Consider the following 23,469-nt stretch of genomic DNA (forward strand, 5'->3'; position numbering starts at 1 on the left):
GAAATAAATCAAAGCGTTACGTACGATTATGCTCTCAAAAAGCTTACCGCTATATATCAGGTTTCTAGCGTAATTCGGTGCTTTACTGTAATATTTGATAAAATCATCCATAAAGTGAGTGAGGTGATAACCTTGTTGCAAGGACCACAGTCCAGTTCCAGCAATGTAAGAATGAATACAACGCAAATGAAAGTCATACGTAAACGAATGCAAATGCATGTTGATTTGAATCTTGTCGCAAATGTCCACGAAGCTTAGTACAAACTGTAAAAAAAATATTCTTCACTTAAATGCCTTATATATATAATTAAATATAATCGACATTTCTCTTACTTGGTTCATCATACCGCTACTTGTCTTTGTCTGCAAACGATTGTATTCGACGATGTGCAATTTTACGATAAAAAATGGTTGCGACAAGTGAATTTCGAACAATAAAATACCGCCCAACATCGGCTTTTTGAGGTAATAAGACTGCTGCTGTTGTGCATGTTCTTCGTCTCTGCAAAAAAAAATATATTTGATAAGAAATACGTTATTTGTTAAAATTCAGCGACGTTAAATTCGAACGAACATTTTATGCGGTGATTCCACTTGGATCGGATTAAAGCCCAAGATCTGCAGATATTGTTTATACTCGGACAACATCGACTTGCAGAGTTCTTGATGCCACTTTATCATAATCGCGTTTGTTGCTTCTTGTTTCGACTGCACCGCTTGTGATGATTGTTGATGCGACACATTCAAACCGTCATTCAAATTGAAATCAGATGTTTGTGGCGGCGTTAACGAATGATCTCTCGTGGCGGCGGACTGTAAACGCCAGGCTGGTAAAAAGAGAAGAGGCGTATGGCAAAAGTGTATTAGACGAGAGTGTTGCTTGAACGTGTTCAAAGCGTTTAGCGATATTGGTATGTTGGATGTACGACTCTGCCACATTGCGTACAATTTTTCCAGATCCTCTGTAAAAGAGATATATCGATTATGTTAATGCTTAATTATTTTAAAAACGCAAACTTGATATATCAGTGTTACCTTTAATCTTTTTTTCTCGATGTCGCAAATCCTGTAAATCATAAGCAGCTTTGACAATCGCGTCCGTTGTGTTATGAAGATGCGGAGCATTTGGTTTTGCATCGCGCATCGCTTGCCCGACCACTTGAGTCCAGGAAAACGCATTGTTCTTCGTCGATTGCGCTCGACTTGATCGCGTCCAGTCTTTATTATCGGTATTCAACTGAGTTGGAAATTTCGCAAGATTCTCCATGTCGTTGATTTGATAAAACTGAGAACTATGCTCTCTCTGCTGAGGTTCCCGGATGAGTTTGTGATGAAATATACCCAACTTTTGCATAATTATGTTGGTGAATAGACTCGACCTAGAAGAAAGCCACGTACCTAAACTCGTTGTTTGTTTTATTAACTTTTCTGATTTCTCCTTAGACCAGTTGTACATATAAATGATTATCTGAAAAAATAAAACTCGATTAGTCAATCTTATAATTATTTCATAATTGTTTTATAATAAGCATACTTACGTTGTCACTTGATATTTCAGCTAACAATATCCTTTGTCTAGGCACAAAATTCGATTCCGATATTAAAGGATTAAATTTTTGCAATTGTTTCTGATCTATAATATACAATATAAAAGAATTAATACTGAAGAGTGATACATTTAAAATACTTAAATATAATTAAATATAATTAAAAAATGTTAATTATGACTGACCTTTAGGAGCAAGCAGTTCTGGATCTATTTCTTTACTCAAAGATGCTTTCCATTGATGAAAATTCCTTGCGACTAAAATACATTTGATGTAAGTCGTTTGTTCGTCTTTATTAAATTCATGTGGTACATAGATAGAATTCGTGTTCTTTTGGTTCGTATTTTCTGTCGATTGATCTGAGCTGTTTCGAAAACCTTCAGACCATCTGGATGCTTTATGCGAGACAATGTTTTGGTTCACGAACGGTTGTCGATCTTGTAAAACGAAAACTTTACTAGATGTGTCTGGATCCTGACAACGTATAAGATTCTGTAATTCTCTCACGATTACAGGGATCGCATGTCTGTGGTGAATAATTACTTCATGCTTTTTGACAGCAGGAACACCTATTTCTAATGCAAATTGAAACCATTGCGCTAATGTAGTACGATAAATTTCATTCAACTTTCCTTCCTCGCCAAGCTCATATTGATTAATCGTCAAATTATCAACAATTTTTTGTGACTGTGACGTTTTTACAGGCGTTTGTGCATCTTTATTCTCTAGCTTCTCTGTAGTTTCTTTAAATACTGGTGAAGAACTAGCAGCTATTGATTCCGTTAATGGTGTAGCCAACAAATTATACTCTGTGACCAAGTCCCAAGTACCATGTTTTACGGCAGATGACAATTTCAGAATTAAGGATTCCAGATTGACTCTACCTTGTTTCCAAATTCGGAATTCTATCAATGCTTCAGCGTTTGGTTTAAACTCACTTTTATGGTCATAAACGATGGTTGATACAATATTTTCGAAATTTTCGACTCTAAACAATTTAGGCAAGTTCGATTTGTAATCATCCGCTACAGATTCTCCTTTGGCATCGGTGATGGCTAAAGCGATGCAAGCTATACCTTTACTACCACTCGAATGACTTTGATTATACAAAAAAATGTCAGATTCAGATACTCGTCTTCTAATACCATCTAGCGAGGAGTAATCCTGGAAATGATAGTGAGTGCCAAGATCCGTGTATTTTGGTATATATAAAAACTGTAGTATATTTTGTCTCAGATAATATCCCAAAGCATTTATATATGGCAAACAATGCGGTTGCACTGATAGTTGAATTATACATTCAGGAGATTTATATGGTTTTTGTATAAAATGCACGTCCGCCGGTGTCAATTTACACATCGGATTGCGCGCCAACATCACGGACAGTACCTCTAACACCGCGTCATCGAGACGATTTTGTAATACTTGCACCAAGTCTCGCTTAACTTCTGGACCAGCTTCCGATATCCCATGTACCATCAGAATGATCGAATCACCGGTTCTGTTCAAGATATCGGATTCTTTTTCGCCAAACGAACGAACCCTAGGTCGAGTATCGTTCGATATCATGTGATCATTTGTTAGACTGCCAATACCTTTAGCCTGTGATAAGGATGCAACGCTGTTGCTGCGCGAAACGACCAACTTTTCGTCACTCTCGGACAATTTATTCTGCAGAGGTTTCCCATCGTTTGTTTGTTCATGTAGTCGCAGATAAAATACATTCTCGTTATTCTCCTGATATACAAACATGTTGTTTCGATTATTAACGGAAAGCCTATTAAGAACGCCATGCAGAGCTTTGATTCCTCTCGATAATCCAGATCTTCCAGGCCCGGTCTTTAAGCGGGGATGCAAATTAAAAGGTTCTTCCCAAATGACGGGGCATCTAAACATGCCTGGTGTATCGTTCAAAGTTGAAGAAGTGTGATTCTGGAAAAGATTTCCAGATTCACCGCTATTTTCTCCTCTCCAGGTATTGTAATCCTCAGTTGATTCTGGCTCCAATAGTGGATCGCATATGCGAGTATCATGAAGATTTTGTAAAAGTAAATACTGATTTACTCGTCGACATATAGCTTTGATTTGAGCGAGTAACATTTTCTGTATTTGCAAATAGCAATCCACTTCTGGTGAGGAAAGTTCTAAAAATCTGTATAAGATTGTGATTTCTTATAAGTTTTTCTTTTTCTCTTCTTTTACACGTGTTCATGTATTTATTTTTATTAATTTACTAACCTGCAATGAAAGTAGACATTAACATGACTGCTTTCGACGTTTAGAATTAGCCAAAAATTAGGCAAACGATCTCTGCGCTTATCAAGTTCTATCAGCCACTGATAATCGTCGTCGGAATTGCTGCTGTCACCCTCGTATCCATCGTCTGTTCCGTGTTTTCCTTCGGCTAGACTAGATAACTCAGAATAATAACCTGGTGCGTCTCCAGAGTCTTGGCCATTTATTTGAATCATTGTTGACATTTCTTCTTGTTCCACATTTTCAACGGTTTCGTCTATAAATAATAAATATAAACTTTATAATAACTAATAATTTAAAAAATAAATTTTTATATAGATATGTTTTAAAATAATTGATATAAAACTTTCCATATAAAGAGAAGAGAAAAATATATATTATCAATATCTTTCTAATAAAAGAAAACAGAATGTATATTTCACATAATTGTTGAATAAGATATCTGTCTATAAATAATTATTTACCTTCTTTTACTTCCGGTTCTTCTACGTCTACATGTAACGTATCTGCTTCTGCTTCAAATACTATTGTTTCCGATTTCTTGATGAAATAAAATAAATCAGCCTCTTGACAAATACAATATTTATCAAGTACAAGACTTTTTAATTCTTTCAAAAATTTGGGCGCGCTGCTCTCTGATGAAAACACAAAGTGTAAAGGTACTTTATCCATCAAACAACTGGATTTTCCAACGGAATCTGACACATGTTGCGCTATGAATCTTAACGTGTCTGCGCTCGGCGAAGGATGATCCAAAAGTGCCGTCGCGGTCTCGTCTCGCAACAGCCATTCAATCTCGTCCTTTAAGCTGATTACTGCATGATGCTGAGGCGGTTGCAACATTCTCTCCTGCATCGATTCATTTTTTGCGTTTCCATCCGGACTGGTACCGCTCGGCATGCTACCAACTGTCGAGCCACTGCAGTAAGATGTCGTTCTCAATGCGGGATAACGTTCCAATGATACTTCCAACACCTCTTTCGGGAGGTTCAAGCAAATGATATCTAAAGTGGCTTTCAGATCGTCTGGACTCAAGTCAACGAGAGTTTTCTCTTTGCTGTCATTTATTCTTTGGATAATCTCAGTGAAACAAGTAGGCATCAGTTTAACAGGTATACTGCAAAGCTCGGAGCGGAAACGAATCGAGCAGCTTAGATGTAGGAAGAGCGGCTGATCCTTTGTGTTCCACGTGTTTTCCTCTTCAAAATCGCTTGTAAGTGAATCTTTAGAGTTACAATGAGAAAGTTTCTCGTTATGAAGATTCGTGGTCGGCCATGTAATATTGACAGCCTGGCTTACTGGCAAATTAAAAACAATAATATAGGCATATTTAATATTTTACGATACAATAAAAATTTCCGTATTAATAAATTGTATTTATTACCTTGGTTGGAAGAATTATCTGTCTTTGGAGCCGGTATTTCAGAATGACATGTAAATTCATCTAAATCATCATCACTATCTGTCCTTTGCGACGCCACTTCCTAAAAGTAAATAAATACAATTTTCGTAAAACAACAAAATGTTGCAAATTAGTATTGTAAGGAATATAGAAAGAAACGAACCAATTTTTCTGACATCCACGATGGTAAACAGTAATAAAATTCTGGATGCGCAGGAACAGGTCTAAATGCAACTGCCATAATCCGTTTAAATTTGTTTTTAATCAAATTGTGTAACGGTTTAACGCCATTGCACGCAGAGATCTTTAATTGATCGAGTAAACTGTTTTCCGGTAACATACTTAAATGTCTACACACTGACCGTAAATAATTTGTAATATTAATTTCGATTAGATTTTCTTCGCATTGCGCTACAGCAGACTCCATATCTTCATAGCTCAATGATTGTTGTAATGCTAGTGATTTGTAGACCGCAACGACGTAACAATGACAATGTGCCAAACTCAACAATTTACAATGTTCCATCAAACTTCGTTGATCTAGCATAAAAAATTAATTTGATTAGAAACATTTCATTACTAATATTAATAACTTTCAATATAAAAATGTCGATAGTTTTTTTAAAAAGATTTCATTATTTTTTTAAATCATTTTTTAAATCATTTATGCTACATCTAAAAAAATTCTCCAAATTCTTTTTTATTTTTATATAAAATTATTTTTTATACTTCTATAATTTTTATATTATTGTACACTAAAAGGACTTTTCCCATTAAATAAATAAATAAATAAATTCTTGCCCACCGCTAGAAATATTGTCGGAATCCTCGCTCTTTGGTTCAGGAGATGAAGGCTTTGTGTTGCTTTCTGATTTAAGACTAATAAAATCTTCACAAATTTGTTCGCCAATTTTAAAAGTATGATCCTGATAAATGTCTTTATTCTGAGGCATTTGCAATTGGCCGACTAGCGCATCGATTAATAATGCTAGCGAACAATCGTACACGTATACAGGTATAATAAGACTCGTTTCATTGTCAGCATGCCCAAAATTATGTTCTTCGTTAGCTTTCGCAGTGATAAATTGACTAGAATTTTTCGATTCTCTGCGTTCTAATGCCAGGAAGTCGGATAAATTTGTATCTTTCGAATACGACGTAGAAGATGATATCTTTTCATTTATATCGAGATCGAAAATATCAGAATTACAATTCTTCTCGGAATTATTACTCGTGCAACTGTCGCCTGTATACGTAATCAAACGTACATCTTTCTCAGTCGCTGGTAATATTGTGATAATAACATGCGTCGTGCTAATTCCTTTCACGAAACACTTCCATCTCGGATAAATATCCGAAGCATCATCTTTATAGATTTTTTCTAAAAAGATAAACGTTGCGTAAAAGTAATTCTCTTGATATAAAATTTAAAATTTATGAAACATTATATTTTCTCGCACAAAAAACATCAAGGAATGCAAAATATTTATTGGCATTTTAATGATTAAAAAATCTGATATTGTACCTCCTTGCATGAAAAAAGGTAATGGTGAATTATTCTCGCGTGGTCTGCTAAGAAGCATTCTAGTGAATCTCTGTGATTCCGCCGATGTGAACAATAGCTCTTTATTGTGTAACTGTTTCATATGCTCCAAAAAGTTCCCCATGAGAATTCTGTTCGCGCTATCCCTATCCTCGTCGACATGTACTGAATCTAACAAGATAAAGTGGATTATTTTTTTCCCTCTTTTTTATTCTATATAATAATGTTCTAGAATTAGCCTAACCATCAGCGAACATCGAGAACAAGAGTTCTGCCTGCTGACATTTTGATAAAATGCTCAGAGTGTCGAAAGAGAAGTACATTGGATGTATTCTCTCGTCAATAATTGGCGTTGTTTCCAAAGGTTCGGTTGAATTCGGACATTCCGATATACGCTCCGTAGAAATACCCATAACGCTGTGATATCTGGCTCCTTGGTGAGCTTGCCCAAACACGATCTCGGTATCTTTCTCCGCTGGTGTTACTTGGCACAAGAGGCTCAAGTATTCTAAGGTCAATAGAGCGTTAATACATTCTTCATCTATTCGGGCAATCTAATCAAAAGGACAAAAGTGATAATAAATACATGACACATGTGGGATTTACAAAAACTAAAATAATTTTAATATTACATGCAAGAAAAATATAAACAAAAGAGAAAGACTTATTTATATATATATATATATATATAAGTAAATATTCTGAAAAATTCTGTTAATTGTTTATAATATTGTTGTACATACATGTTATATAATAAATATATATGTATTAAATATATATATTAAAAAAAATTATATATTAAGTAAATATATATATTAAGAAAAATACAATAAAGATATGATAACATCATAATTTTACGGGCAACTTAAAATATAACACAAATTCGAAACGTAAAATAAAAATCGATTATATGTATTGATCTTAAATTTATCGAGCACAGCTTAAGTACTAGAAATTGTAAGTACAAAAAAAGAATAGAGTTCCTAATTACATCTATCTCTGACAGCACTGAATCAACACAGTGGACGGATAATTACATCGGTGTTTTTGCACAGAAAAGTAGATAAATATAGTTATTCATTGACAGAGAGATGATCGATCACACAATTATGCCAATTCCGATGATCCGAAGTATCAGGAATAAGTTGGAGGAGTTGAATCTCACTTTCATACAAAGCGTAGAGACCACTTCTCCACTTGAACCGTGATACCCGCTGTTCACCAATACGTTCCAGGATAAACGATTGATGCGAAAGATTCCCGAAGAACCTGGGAACACATTGGCCTACGCTGACGTGAAGCCGCGTGACTCTGAGCTGGAAGAGTTAGATCTGGCAAGTTATCAAGAGCTTACGGCCTAGCTCACTGCCTAGATCCTCACTTCCAACTGAGAGTCACACGGATATGAAAATCCGAAGAAAAAGGAAAAGCTCAGACGATGCGTATCGCATGTCTGCATCAGAGATGGTGGTCGACCATATTGTTCTCCGGCTTTAATCTTGAGCGGAGTCACCTGATGATAACAAGACACGAAGATTTGAATAAAATTTTTTTTTCGGAAACACACCGACGGAAATCTGTATCGGCGCTTTATCTTCGCGACGAAAGAATAAAATTCGTTTCACTGAAATAAAACAATGGCTTAAAAAACAATATATCGCACAAAAAGCTATGCCATGTTACGACTTATTGTTAGTTGCGCGACGGAAACCACTTCCAATCTGCGTGTGAAACGCGATAAAGAATCGTCACCAGGGGATTCGGGTTAGATAAGAGACTTAGAAATCTGTACAGATATGGAAGTAACCGGACACATGTACGTTATGGATATAAAATTACGCGAAAAAGATAATCCGATCACTAGTGAGCGCAGGGCGCGTATCGGGCCCTATATATACCTGAGGCGACTGATAGGAAAAACTCGTTCCGAGGACCCTCATCGATATCGAAGCCCCACCCCGATAACGATAACGATATATGAGACATCGTTCTCTTCGTTTTTTTTTTATGAGCCGAAAACGCAAGATTCGTCAAAAATGAGAAAGTTTTTCGACTTTAAAGACTATGTATTTCGCCTCGCCCATATCTTTTCTGATCTTGATAGATGCATGTAAAAATTCAAACACGACGAAAGAAGATAATACGACCTCGTATTTGAATTTTATTATCTTTTCAATGAAAAAGATAATATTATCCTTTCAATGGAGGAGAGATAAAAATTATAGAGATAGAAAAAAATTAATGAAGAAGAATGTCAAATGTGTCCTTGCACAACGCGCATAGATAAATATTTGCGTTATACCTGATGTGACGATAAGCGACTTTTGACGACAGACAGACACTACTCTCCTTCGTGTAGCTTTTCTTCTAGTTTACAAGGGGAAAGGTAATTGAAAGTAACGCTCTATGAAAGTGAGACGTTTTCGAATATCAGACATCACTTTCGGATTCGAAAAAGACCCAAGTTCTTAGAAATATAGAGATGATATGTGCACAATAGCATCAATGTAGTTTTAATTCATAAAATGAGTATTTGCATTTCATTTCCATTCAATTCGATCAATTATAATGCAACGTTAAAGTGCACATAATTTGCAAAGTTAATGAATTTTATACTGATGAAATCATGTATTTATATTTCAGGAATTTAATCAGCATTAATTCAAAATTACATATGTCATTTATAAATATTGAAATTTTTGTCTAAATAATAAAAAAAAATCATTAATCAACTAAATATGATTTTTTTCATGAAATAAAATATAATTTAGATCGTATCAGAATTGATGTACCTTGAAGTTTGATCTTGCGATTAACAACACTCTTCAGGTAACGAATATGAATCAGATAACAGTTATCTAGTTAGTTTGAATTTATATTACAATTATGTTTGTAGTATGAAAATATGATACAGATTTCTATAGTCGAACATATCTGTAGAATATTAAGATTTCCTATGTTTATATATAATAATATAATTATATAAAATTAGAATAATTAATAATAGAAATGCATGCGCGAAAAGAAAAATTCTGACTTTTATTTTCAAAGTTTTAAAATATAAATAATTATATATAGACCTCATAATTAGAATTCTACAGAAAATTATGACTCTATTATTATATAAATTGTTAAATCCAATTCACGGAAAAAATTGCAATGAAACGTTTTTTACGACGGTAGAAAGCATAAGTATTTTTATCCGTATCGTCCTTCATGTCAAATGACAGTGCAGTATACGCATTTTATAAGCATCTCTATATCAGAAATGAAAGAAAGATAAGATTGAAGATAAAGCTACATTATATGCTATGAAGTTAAGACATATTTATACGAATCCAATATTACTACACTTTAATAATATATATACTCCATTTTAATAATATAATATTATTCCGATATCTATTCTTTTTTCTCTCTTTTATTTACTATAATAGCTATGGAAATTGCAATATTTTACGTTCTACAAAAGACATTCTGATATCTATATAGCATTCGTCTTGAACATTAAGAAACTAATAGATTATTTAACTAATTACTAAACAAATAAAGTTTCCCTTTGTGTAGGCGCTTTTAATGTTCCGGAAGATAGGAAGATTAGGGAAAAGTGTGTCTCCGCCGAAAGAATGTGGATGGGCGTCAGTATAGCATATATGTATAATACATAGAAGTCAAATATATATTATAAAATGGGACAAATTAAGTTAAGAAATAGGGTAAATTAAATTATTTACTATCGTCGAGCGATATTTACTGTTAGATTCAACATTAACAAAATAAAGCACTTTACGTTATTACACGCAGCTTTATCAAGTTAGCTGGAGATAAGAAGGATAAAAGTAGTCTTCAAACTGATCGCCTGTTTCAAACTTGTGTGAAAAATTAAAAGATACCTCATCGCCAGAACAATATATTAATCTATCTTGTATGCATATGCACAAACATCATATTTAAATAATTAAATTTAATAAGTGGTTTTGTGACATGAAGGAGAGATTGTTACGTTTATATTAAAATATAATCCAAATTACAAGCAACAAATAATATTAATTACAGAATTTTTCAGAATATTATTTACGATTGTAGATACTGAATAATATATAAACATTCACGATTAGCAATTTTTAATATTTCTACTGCTTCATAAATCACGTATCGCAGGTATATCGCAGAAATATCGAATATCAGATATCTTATCATTTTCAAGACGTGTTCGAAACATGACGGAATTAACCATGTCTTATCGATTTAAGCAAGATCGTGAATGTTTTATAATACACTTTTTTATTATAGAATAGATTAAAAGTATAACGTCTCATAATTTAATTTGTATCAAATAAATATCAATTAGCAAATAAATTAATAATAAAAAAATGTATGCATCTCTCTTTCTTTAACGGTTTTTTCTTGAACATTTATGTTCAAAGAGATATTAATAAGTAAATATAATAACTAAACAATTATTACATTTTGATGCAAATATAAATATATGATATAAACATGCCAATGTGTATGAATAAAAATAAAATTTTTATCAATAGTAGTTGTAATATAAATATACACTCACCGCATCAGGTAATTGATGATATTGCAGAGGATGCATATATATGGCAGTCGACTGTGTAGGCATTTGTACATAGCCACATTGAGGTTCAACCCAAACCTCTGTAACAATCTGAAAATCACTGTAACCCTCAGAATCTTCAGTCCATACTTCCGCCTCGCCAACACCTAATGTAATGAAAATATCCATTTATCATACAAATATGATTCGTATCATATAATTATTTGAGTGTAATAAACACTCTTACCTTCTTCTGTATCATCTTCAGTGCCACTATCGCGCTCTAATGCTGCATTTGGCACAACATGAGGGGGGAACAAAACGTATTGAATAATACACGGATAGAAGTTTTCATCATTTCCAAAACCCTGCATCTGTACTTCCAACACCATATTTGTGATACCAGCTGCTGAATATGCGAAATTAAAGCCTTCACCCAAACGTATTCTGCAAATAGATACAGATGCAATAGATATATTTCACACTATCTTTTATTTAATTCTCTAGATATACTTACTTTGTAATTGTAGAGAGTATTCTCGCAATCGCAGTGATATTTAATCTGGGCAAAGTAATTCCTGGAATAGTCTGAACAAACGGCCGCTTTACATGCCACAGCCATCGATTATGATACAAATATCTGGATAAAGTAGTTGTTAAACTACTTCCTAGCAGTCCCAGCGCAGTCCTAGTGCAGGTCGGTTGAGTTCCGTCGGGAAACACTATCATACTCAGATTGCTCGGTATACGCTCGTACCTTACGAGAATTCTTTCGAGCGATTTATGTATTATCGTACAACACGGAATCTCACGTTGTTCCGTCGGTCTATTCGGTAATGTGAGTTTAGACAGTCTGTCTACGAGATCTACAACTACATTGTGACGAACGACACCCTCGGTACCGCCAGCAAACGCTATATTAAGCACGACACATAGCGCTTTGCAATTAATACGAATCAATGAAAATGACACTGGCGGTTTTTCTGCCTCCCTATATATGAACTGAACATACGTATGATTTTCGACTAGCACAAAAGTTGCCCAATTCTTCAACATAGCGTATAGCACAGCTGCGGCTTGTCGACTTTGCACGCATTGGTAACGACCACTTTGGTTCGCTTGATGAAGATGTCTCGGCAAAGGTCTATCGTAAGCTAGGATCAACGTGATGCGCTGAGTATGCATCCAACGCGCCCATTGAAGCGGATCCAAAGAGACGACCGGTTGCCATATCTGTCCAAACTGCGGGCAGGCAGCGTCACTAAAATAATAATAAACATGTAATCGTGTTCTCTATTTTGGACGTTTGTTATAATTAAACATGAACCTTTACAATCGTTTATACAAGAAAATAAATATACCTAAGTTGTACTGTACTTGGTGATGGATAAGACGACAAATAAAACACTGGCATCCCGCTTCTGATAGTATCTGGTACGCTATACCAAGTCCATCCAGATCCTGGAAACCAGCTAAAGTGCGCTAACATATTGTCACTTTCGGTTAATGACGTTAATGCTGTCCAAAAACGAGAAATGACACTTTGACGATAATGCGAGTTCAACGGCTTTTTCGATAGGCATGTAATGTCATGTAAAAATTCATATGGTGCTGTAAAATCGATTTTATAGCTCAACCTACCAGGTATATAATTGTATAATTTGACATGTTAATGTTATCTTTAGCCTACCTTCTATAGTAATGGTATATTGTATTACATTAGACAGAGATAGTGATTTTGTGGACCAAGGACATGTTACTAGATATTCCAAGAAAACATTGGTTTTCCATAGCAGAACAAAATTAATTTCCAAAATGTCATCTCGTATACTGGCTTTTTTTATCAAGTATCCTTCTCTTAGACGGCAACATAGCAAACTGCTTAAGGTACAAGTAACTTTGTCATCGATTTGTTTCTTCCTTAAGAGCTGGCCAGTTTTATGTCCGTGAAAGCAATTATTTTCGGTTCGCCAGCAAGTATGACAATCTGATGTATCATCACCAAATACATCCCGATATAATTGCCAGCATAAAAAATGTTTATGATAAAAATTCATATCTGTTGCACGTGCAGGTACCTGATCAGAGATAAAAACATTGCATTGTTATTAAAAATCAGAAAGAAATGCAGAAGTATAGAGATTAAAAGTTTACGTACAAGGTACGAAGTGAAAGATATATAGCTACCGAGCGTAGCCGCCGCGATGAAATACAATAGATCCTGATATGGCACTAAACCGTCCGCGCAATGTGGATCATATGTACTACCTACGCATAAAAAGCTACACGCAACCGTCGTCGCGCGTAATTGTTGTATAATGGAATCTAATGTTTGAGCATTTTTGATTCCGACGATACCGTCCGTGACTATTATCATATCTGAAAATTTTTTCTACATTTTTTCTTCGTTTTTCAATGTGTTATTATATTACATATACACGCAACTTATATAAAATTCATTGTATAAATATGATAACGCATAAATTATAAACTCACGTGCACAGCTGTGCTCAGGTAAGAGTGTTAGAGCCAGCATTCCGTATCTCAGCATATTTACAAAACTGGCTTCTGGTGAGACTATAGAGATATTACAGTTATTTTTATTTAAGCAATTGCTACTTTCCTCAAAAAGTCTTCCAACCAAACGCTCACTTTCGGCTCTTAAATTTTCCAACTGTTGATTAGCTATAGATGTAACAGTCGCCACTCTCTCTTCCAACAGGTACAACTGTTTCTCTATATATTGCGTAAGAGAATTCACATTATCTGCAGTAATCAACCATCCTTGTACTAGTACTTGTTGCGCTGGAGTTGTGAAGAATGGCGTATGAGCTATCACAGTTACATAAATCTCAGGTTGCATAATACGCTTGCTACCTGGTATCGTGAACTATAGACATAAATAAAAATTAAAAATTTGTTTATATATACATTTGCAATCTCAAGAAGAAAATACTTACTGGTTTAGTTATACCCTCAAGACATCGCTTTGTCGCCAAGCATACTTCATCAATAACAATCTCTCCATTTTGTATATCCTAAAACAAAAAAGAAAACAGTTTATTTTAATTCTATAATTGTTACTACATATAAAAATTATACAAAAGTAATTAATTTTGTATTACTTACAACAGTGGCAAGTGATGGGCTTAAATCTAAACTAAAAACTATCCTGTATTTGTGCGCCAGAAATATAATTGAAGTTGTAGAGACAACTTTATAGAGAAATTGATAGCTAGTATCTATAGACCAAGAAGCAGGCTTATCTTTTGGCAACACTGATATTATTTCTAATTCTGGTATCTCTTTATTTTTGATACTTGGACACTGTATGCTTATCACAGAATCCAAATGTTCCAGCAGCCATTGAGCCCTTACATTACGAGAGATGGGAAAACCCTTCTTCATTAATAGAAAGATAGTTTCTGCCTCTAAAATAGTTTTATCCTATAAAAAGAAAAATATATAATTAATAAAAAAAATGATTATAATAATTCTCCTAAATGTGACAATTATTTAAAAATATTATGACACTTTAAGCAGTATAGTAATTAAATAAATTAGGAGCTCTAAATATTACTAAATAATATAATTATATAAACAATTAGGCATATTAAAGAGCCAACGCAGATGTAGGGCGCAAAGTAACATTCAATCAATTGTTCTGTCCATATTTTATTAAGCAATATGTGTATAAAAAAAATATATATATCTAATATTATTCATACATTTTGTCAAAAATTGTCAATTATGTGTTGTGTAAATTATGTAGAAATTTTATATTGCTATTAGTATTGACAGATACATTATTTTTTTATTTTTTTAAGTGCTCTCAACTCTATGGAGTTATAATATTTATTTACTTCAAAGCACACAGACACATGTTAGTAATAAAAAGAGGTTATATTTATTCTTCTTGAAGAAGGGAAAATGGCAATTAGTAAATTTATTGTAATCAGTAAATTTACCTCGTTCCTCACGCTTGCCATGACGAATTTCAATTGTGAATGTTCTATCAATCTGTCATTATTATTAAAATCATGAAGCTCAGCAAGTCGTCATTGTCGTCATTACGTTGTATAGAAAATAAATCATAGCGATATGACGCGTCTGCAGTGTAATGTAACACTGCAGCAAGGAAGATAGTTTACACGCACGACGCACGATTGACCAAAGGTCACATTATTCCTCTATTTGTTGCACTTTCCGCGTACATACATACATTTGACAAGCGATAAACATGTAATGTAACATAACCTGAATGAATACGAAATCGTGCACGCACTATTTATACTATTACGTTTTACCAGCGTGCCAAGGATATTGATGATGCATTAGTCTGAGAATCTGTGCGAGATGAGCGATCAAAGCTATGAATTTTTTTAAATTTCCACAAAATTCCGCGATCACTCTGCGTCACACGTTGCAAGCGATAATCTGAATTGAAAAAAATATCTTTCCCGATTATACATAAATATTTTCTTGCTATACGTATCCCTGCACACAGTCAGCGTAAATGCACGTGAATAAGAGTGTAATAAATTATAATAAAACCGTAGTTTTGATATTACGATTTATAATGACACTTTCCAAGACAACATTAGCACTGTGATCATGAAAATTATCGGATGCATTGAAATATTTGGAAGTGGCGCGTTTCCACATAGTGACGTTTCTGTATAATCGATTTTCTCTCTCTCTCTCTCTCTCTCTCTCTCTCTCTCTCTCTCTTTTCTGACACGTTCTTTACCACATTTAATAATTGAGATAAAGAAATTTCAATTACCAATTGTACATAACAGCTAAAAGACGCCATGATCTTTCAAATGTATCATATAGAGGGAGTAAATGGTTTTATATAAAGTTACTAGATACATATCTAGTGACTTTAATTTTGTAATGTATCTAGCTAAAAAATTTTCATCTTCTATAAAATAAAACTCTGTACACATTTATTATCTTTTCACTTATCTACGTTGAGCCTGTAAAAATGAAAATCAAAGTTCATATGTAAAATTAAAATTATTATATTACAGAAATTTTGCTTGTAATTTTGACAATTTTATTCGCATTATCTCTGTTTTCTAAGAAAAAGTATCCTTTTTTTTTAATTTCTATTATTTATAATTTACCATTATTTATTTATAACCTTCTAGTATTTCATTCAAAATAATGCTTCCAGGAAAAACTAATAAGCTTTGACATGCGATATACATCTCATTATCGCATAACTTTATTGCCTCTGTTGGGATTTCCAGATCGAAAAGGAAACATTTACAAATAAATTCTTAGAACATCTTACATATTGCCAATATTTCCGCGTTGTGCTTACTCATTTGTGAATTTTTATTATACAAGAGATTTTGCCACGCTCTTATATACTTTGCGATAAAAATATTATGATATCGAATTGTTTTCACTTTCATCTGATTTCTCACTGCAATAAATAATGGCATATAATGCTGCAGAAAAATGATTTAAAGCTTATCAACAAAAAATAATTTAATAATTTAATGAATAACGTAATATAAATATAGAGAGCATATACATTATACATATATAATCAACTAAAAACAATGTTTTTGAAAATCTAATTATATAATAATACAGATTATGTCATCAATTGAAATAAAGATTTTGATTATGTAAAAATATATATAAGATGTTGAATTTTAATAATTAAGTTGTTGGCATTTCTGTGACATTTTATTCTTATCAAATATATCTTTCTTAATGTCAAATAAATTATTACCGTATAAAACAAAAATTAATATATTATATATTATTTATATTTTATTTTGTATAATTTTTATCAAAATACTAAAGTTTTATATATATTAAATATAATATATAAGCTCTTTATAAGATATAAAATTCAATTGGAAAATTGGCGAGTAAGAGCAAAACATTGCAGTTAGTGCGCAATAATTTATTCGAACGATAAGTCACAATTTAATTCCTTGTTTTAATGAAAGTTTTGATCAATTTTATGACCTTTCTCAACGCAAAAAAAAATGATATGAAAAATATCGGTTTTTTGTTATATAACTGTAATTAAAAAATATCGACCAATTCGTGTGAGTATTATAGCACGTGGCAATAAAAGCCAGCCTGCTGTCACACGGTTGCTAGTTGCATGCATATCCTATCACTACATATACGTTCAAAGATGTTTATAAGAGATTCACAGGATATTAAAATATGTTTTAACATTCTATGAATTTCTTATAAACATCTTTTGAACATGTGCTGTTAGGGTAGTAACCGTGTAACAGTGGGTTGTTCTTCTCGCTGTGTTCCTAGCGACCGCATGACAGCGGGCTAGCTTTTCTCGCCACGTACTAATACTCACACGAATTGGTCGATATTTTTAAATTAATTTCTCAATAATTATTCCAAAAATTGCAAAACGATACAGAACTTTTTTGCTCAGTTTGAGCCACTGTATCTGTACACGAGAGATTTTTTACGAATTACCGGACACTCTGTGTATATATATGTATATATAAAACTTTAGTATTTTGATAAAAATTATATAAAATAAAATATAAATATAAAATATTAATTTTTATTTTATACGGAAATAATTTATTTGACATATTAAAAAAGATATATTTGATAAGAATAAAATGTCACAGAAACATTAAAAAACTTGATTTTTTAAATTCAACATCTTATATTTACATAATCAATCGTTATTTAATTAATTTCACAATAATTATTGGGAAAATCGCAGAATGATATAAAACTTTTTGCTCAATTTGATCCGCTCTGTCTATACACGAGAGATTTTTTACGAATTACTGCGGACACCTTGTATATATATATATATATAATATTTTATATTTATATTTTATTTTATATAATTTTTATCAAAATACTAAAGTTTTATATATATATATATATATAATATTTTAATATTTTGATAAAAATTATATAAAATAAAATATAAATATAAAATATTTATTTTTATTTTATACGGAAATAATTTATTTGATATTAAGAAAGATATATTTGATAAGAAAATGTCACAGAAATATCAAAAAAAATATCTTGATTTTCAAAATTCAACATCTTATATTTACATATAATTAATCTTTATTTCAATTGATGACATAATCTCTGTGTATAATTAGATTTTCAAAAACATCTTTTTTTTAGTTTTTACGTATTTAAAGCAATTGATTAATATTATTTTTAGATATATATATAGAGAGAGAGAGAGAAGAGAGAGAGAGAGAGAGAGAGAGAGAGAGAGAGAGAGAGAGAGAGAGAGAGAGAGAGAGAGAGAGAAGAATAAATCTCAGAAAACCGAAGAGTTGATAAGCGAAAAAACATGCATTATTTTCTTTTTATTTTCCTTAATAAAATTGAAATAGAATAGCCATTTTATGATTTGAATATTATAATATCGTTTTGGCAAGACGTCGCTGATGTCATTGTAAAACGTGACATGAATATAGTAGTAACGACGATATGCTATTGGTCGATTGACAATGCCTGCTGTATCAATGATGAGATCGCAAAAATGGAAAAAAATTCATCCATGTTCCATTCGCTCTGTCATTAAGATTCGAAACGTTCGGAAAGCAAGTTAGTCGATAAACACCAAAGAAACTTCATGCACAAACTGTTTGAATCTTCTCGCATATCGTACAGCTACTGTAATAGTATTTTAAAAATTAAAATTTAAGATTGAAAAATAAAACTAAAAGTAATATTAATTAAAAGAAATCTCGTTCTTTCGTGAATTGAAGGAAAACCATTAATCATCATCTTCCTATTTGAGAGTTTATTTTCTGTCAACTAATCAGCATGGTAAGTTTTTGGTTGTGTTATAGTTATATGTTTATATCGATTTAAATTTCAAATTCTGGCGGCATTATTATCGCTATATTTGTATATATATATATTTATTATTATAAATGTGCTTTTTTACATTTCGTAATCTTTTATTAGTAAATTGTGGGTTTCAATCAATTTAAGATGTATTGTGAGTTATTTATTAGACAAAGTAATTTGATTAAATATCTAATTTATATATATAGATTCATTCTTGTTATTTCTTTTCATAAATTAAATATTAACTTATACGGCAGATAAAAAAATATTTAAAAAAATAAGCTGCAATTAAAATCAACATTAGAAAAAAATAATCCTTAATCTATATATTTACCAATTAAAAAAAAGATAGATCCTTAAAATGAAAATAAAAGAAAGATTCAATAGAGTTTTTATGAGAAATTCTATTTTTATACAATACGTTTCTTTAAATGAAAAAGATTAACATAAGAACATTGATGGTTAAAATAAATTATGTAAATGTAAAATTTCAAGTACAATTGTATTTGCATTTTATTGTTAACTGTTAAAAAACATGGTCGTAAGTTCAGTAATGATTAGCAAGTATGAATAACAATACTCACGCAGATCATTTGTATTATTTTCTTTTGTAAAGATATATGTGTATGCTGGAAAATTTTAAAAATAATTTATTACTTTTTTATTTTAAATTATTTTAAACTAAACTAAATTTAAATAATTTTTATTGCATTAGTATAAATTCTCTTAAACACCCAAACAGCATATATTATATTATATATATAAATATATAAATATATATGTACATTCAAAAGACATTCATAGGACACATTTTTAAAATACCGCTTAAAGACGTCTTCAATCATAGAAAGAGAAAATCTTCTCTCTCTTTATCTCCTGTTTTTATCATGAACCAAAGAATTTAAAATAGATAAATTCTTTGGTCCATGATTCCTATTGTATTATGCAATAGGCTTACCTTTTTATCTTAACTAAATAATATATTTGCAAAATGTCAAATAATGATATATTAAAGAAACTAGATTATATGAATCTTTTATAGTAGTCTCGAATTTTATATAAAAGAACTTGATTATTTAATTCTAAATTTAAAAATGATAAAATTATATATTATATCAGTGAAGCTTATTCTATGTTAAGAAAATCTGCATATAGTAACAGAGAGCAGGACTATATTTCTTTTTTTTATCTAGTTGTTTTCTGATTGGTCAATAATTTTTTATCTTTCTTATCTTCAACCTTTCTTAGTCAAAGAAAAATATACAGATAGATTTGCTTTCCTTCCACTCTGTATTATTCTTCTCCTTTGATTATTATATATAGCCATTCCAGTATAGGATAGAGTTTATTATATATTATAAAATATAAATTTATAATATATCTTTATAAAATATAAATTTCTCGCATTATATTTCGTATATAATTAAGAATAAGGAATTATTATTACATAATTACATCGAGCATTATTATATATTACATAATCGAGACGCTTTTACTTCAAAAATATTAATAGCGAAAATACGAATAATAAATGCAAATACATCATTATATAATATATACGATCCGTTTGACCGGAACTTTTAGTCAAATCAATTGGTCATAACGATTGGAACGAGGTCAGAGTTACCTTGGCTTTCGAAATCGAAATCGACATTCTATTAGATCGAGAATTGATGTTTTTGTAAACGTTAATACACGTTCGTTGTATGCAAGTACTTACGCGTCATCGCGTCAGTGGCTCAGTGACAGTCTAGTTGCCGAGCTGTTTGGATGTTAAGATTTGTTCTTTCACTCGTTTCGAAAACCAGTTGATTTTCTCGTTCGAGGATCTCCTTTCACATCATTTTCTTAACCACAACCTTACTAAGATAACGTTCAGTCGTTCTGCTTTCAGCTGATCCGACAATACGTTCGACAGAGTATTAACAATCTTACCATTAATACCAAGAAAGGTAACGTATGCGTGTATTAACTACCTGCAGTATATGCTGTGTCATGCAAATCTTGTCACTTTCTCCTTTTCCATTTCGCGTACAGCCGACATGATTACAGCCTGCTATTTTTTCTATTAATTTTTCTAAACAAACGTGATTACTAGTTATCTAACGTAGCTGCTTTTTCATTCATTTTCTCGCGTGCAAATTATGCAACTCCCAAGAGATTTTCTAGTGACTATTTTGAATCGTGATTGAATTGAGATAAGATTGTATTATCATGCTATATGCTACTCGATTTTTTTAAATACGTTTAATACTTATTACATTTATTTCATATATATTACATTTTTACATTATTTTATCTAAGTATATTTAAATTTAGAACACTGTTGTAAGGTATTTTTAGAATATGTGTGACATATTTAATGATTATTCATTTATTTCATGTATTATATAAATAAATGTATTTTTTAGATTTTTTGAAAGCCATGCCGTGCCCATTCTTGATTCGTTTATCTGCAAATTATGTTCGCAACTATGGATCATCCCTGATAATGAACTATCGGCAACATTGTCCAGTATTGTCAATATTATTTAGTACATTGTCAGAGTCGGAGGAGTCTCAATCAATTCCAGAGGCTATACAAAATCAATGCCCATTCTTGTCCAGAGAACGAAATGCTGTTAAGGAAGCCAATCCTGCAATGGAAGAAGATGTTATTAGTTTAAATAATGATCAAAATGAAGAAACACATTTCCCCTATGAAGAATTTTTCCATGAACAAATCATGCAAAAGAAAAAAGATCATTCATACAGGATATTTAAGAAAGTGAATCGTTTAGCTGAAAACTTTCCAGGAGCTTTAGAATATTCCTGTGGCAAAAAACCCATTACCGTATGGTGTTCTAATGATTATCTAGGAATGTCACGCCATCCCATGGTAATTGATGCGGTTCGAAAAGCTTTAGATAAATTTGGTGCTGGAGCTGGAGGTACGAGAAACATTTCAGGAAATTCCATGGCTCATGTAATGTTGGAGAAGCGACTGGCGCTGCTGCATCAGAAGGACGCTGGTTTGCTTTTCACTTCTTGCTTCGTCGCCAATGACTCTACTTTATTCACACTAGCAAAAAGACTGCCACTTTGTCACATATTTTCCGACGCCGGAAATCACGCCTCTATGATACAAGGGATAAGAAACAGCGGCGTGCCAAAGCATGTATTCCGTCACAATGATGTCAAGAATTTGGAAGAGCTTCTGTCAAAAGTACCTAAATGCGTGCCAAAAATTGTGGCATTTGAGACTGTACATTCCATGACCGGTGATATTTGCCCATTGGAAGAGTTATGCGATATCGCGCATAAATATGGCGCGATAACATTCATTGATGAAGTTCATGCGGTCGGCTTGTACGGTCATTCAGGTGCTGGTATTGGCGAGAGAGATTGTATACTTGATAAGATGGATATTATTTCTGGTACTTTAGGAAAGGCATTCGGTAATGTAGGCGGTTATATTGTTGGTTCCACGAAGTTGATAGATATGATAAGAAGTTATGCTGCCGGTTTTATTTTTACTACTTCATTACCGCCGACTGTGTTACATGGAGCCTTGACATCCATCGAAATTTTGGCATCGGACGAAGGCAGGTCATTACGGACAAATCATCAGAACAATGTGGCCTATATGAAATCTATTCTTACTGCCGCAGGTCTTCCAATCGAATCATCGCCCTCTCATATCATTCCAATAAAGGTAATTTGTGACTATAATTAAAGTTGGTCAATATAAATAAAATTCATTATACTATATATAAAATCACAATTACTAACTATAATAAATATGTATGTTTTTTTAGATAGGAGACCCATTGTTATGCAGTCAGATAGCAGACCATTTATTAAATGATAAAAGGCACTATGTACAAGCTATAAATTATCCCACTGTTCCAAAAGGTGAAGAGAAATTAAGATTAGCACCAACACCAGGACATACTCGAGCTATGATGGATAAATTTGTGCAAGACGCACTGGATGTTTTTCATCAACTTAATATACCTAAAGCGATGAAATCGGACGAAGCACCGCGTGCTATTTTGGTTCATTGACGAATATACATAAAATAGAAATGGTCCATTACCGTACAAAGAGAATTCTCTGTCTGTAAAGGTCTTTATTTACATAGCTGTCCATTTGTGTATTGTTTCGAGACAATATAAAGTATCTGAAATATAAATATAAATACTAAAAAGTTAACAATTAACAGAGGTTTAAATAAAGTGTTAACTAATATAATTTACTGTGATAATTTACTTTCCCTCTTCCTTAGCATTTTTCATATAATGTTACTCTGTATGATATATATATATTACACGCG

At 32.2% G+C, this 23,469-nt stretch overlaps 2 protein-coding genes across 2 annotated transcripts in view; one reads left to right on the forward strand and one right to left on the reverse strand.

The window, feature by feature from the left end:
- The window catches only part of LOC140668048 (KICSTOR complex protein SZT2), a 17,789-nt gene extending 1,815 nt beyond the window's left edge, over nt 1-15,974 (reverse strand). Inside the window, exons 1-23 of the mRNA XM_072896601.1 lie at nt 15,281-15,974; nt 14,442-14,759; nt 14,273-14,350; nt 13,809-14,202; nt 13,471-13,691; nt 13,003-13,390; nt 12,674-12,923; nt 11,830-12,573; nt 11,560-11,759; nt 11,316-11,479; nt 6,993-7,302; nt 6,731-6,919; nt 6,011-6,586; nt 5,369-5,745; nt 5,188-5,287; nt 4,268-5,101; nt 3,786-4,059; nt 1,733-3,699; nt 1,539-1,633; nt 1,036-1,468; nt 575-962; nt 334-502; nt 48-264 (exon numbers count right to left, since the gene is read on the reverse strand). Coding sequence (XP_072752702.1) covers nt 48-264; nt 334-502; nt 575-962; nt 1,036-1,468; nt 1,539-1,633; nt 1,733-3,699; nt 3,786-4,059; nt 4,268-5,101; nt 5,188-5,287; nt 5,369-5,745; nt 6,011-6,586; nt 6,731-6,919; nt 6,993-7,302; nt 11,316-11,479; nt 11,560-11,759; nt 11,830-12,573; nt 12,674-12,923; nt 13,003-13,390; nt 13,471-13,691; nt 13,809-14,202; nt 14,273-14,350; nt 14,442-14,759; nt 15,281-15,301 — 8,707 coding nt within the window. The 5' untranslated portion in view covers nt 15,302-15,974. The remainder of the gene's footprint in view (nt 1-47; nt 265-333; nt 503-574; nt 963-1,035; nt 1,469-1,538; nt 1,634-1,732; nt 3,700-3,785; nt 4,060-4,267; nt 5,102-5,187; nt 5,288-5,368; nt 5,746-6,010; nt 6,587-6,730; nt 6,920-6,992; nt 7,303-11,315; nt 11,480-11,559; nt 11,760-11,829; nt 12,574-12,673; nt 12,924-13,002; nt 13,391-13,470; nt 13,692-13,808; nt 14,203-14,272; nt 14,351-14,441; nt 14,760-15,280) is intronic.
- Nucleotides 15,975-18,893: 2,919 nt separating this feature from the next.
- Nucleotides 18,894-23,355, forward strand: Alas (5-aminolevulinate synthase). The gene is made up of 4 exons (XM_072895526.1): nt 18,894-19,130; nt 21,049-21,106; nt 21,566-22,848; nt 22,952-23,355. The coding sequence occupies exons 1-4, from the start codon at nt 19,128-19,130 to the stop codon at nt 23,198-23,200; spliced, it is 1,593 nt and encodes a 530-aa protein (XP_072751627.1). The 5' UTR covers nt 18,894-19,127; the 3' UTR covers nt 23,201-23,355.
- Nucleotides 23,356-23,469: the final 114 nt, after the last annotated feature.

Source organism: Anoplolepis gracilipes, chromosome 7 (assembly GCF_047496725.1).
Source record: "Anoplolepis gracilipes chromosome 7, ASM4749672v1, whole genome shotgun sequence".
NCBI classification, from domain to species: domain Eukaryota; kingdom Metazoa; phylum Arthropoda; class Insecta; order Hymenoptera; family Formicidae; genus Anoplolepis; species Anoplolepis gracilipes.

Coding starts and splice junctions, on each gene's coding strand:
- Alas (XM_072895526.1), top strand. Junction 21,107..21,565: donor TACCATTAATACCAAGAAAG/GTAACGTATGCG, acceptor TGTATTTTTTAG/ATTTTTTGAAAGCCATGCCG. Junction 22,849..22,951: donor CTCATATCATTCCAATAAAG/GTAATTTGTGAC, acceptor ATGTTTTTTTAG/ATAGGAGACCCATTGTTATG.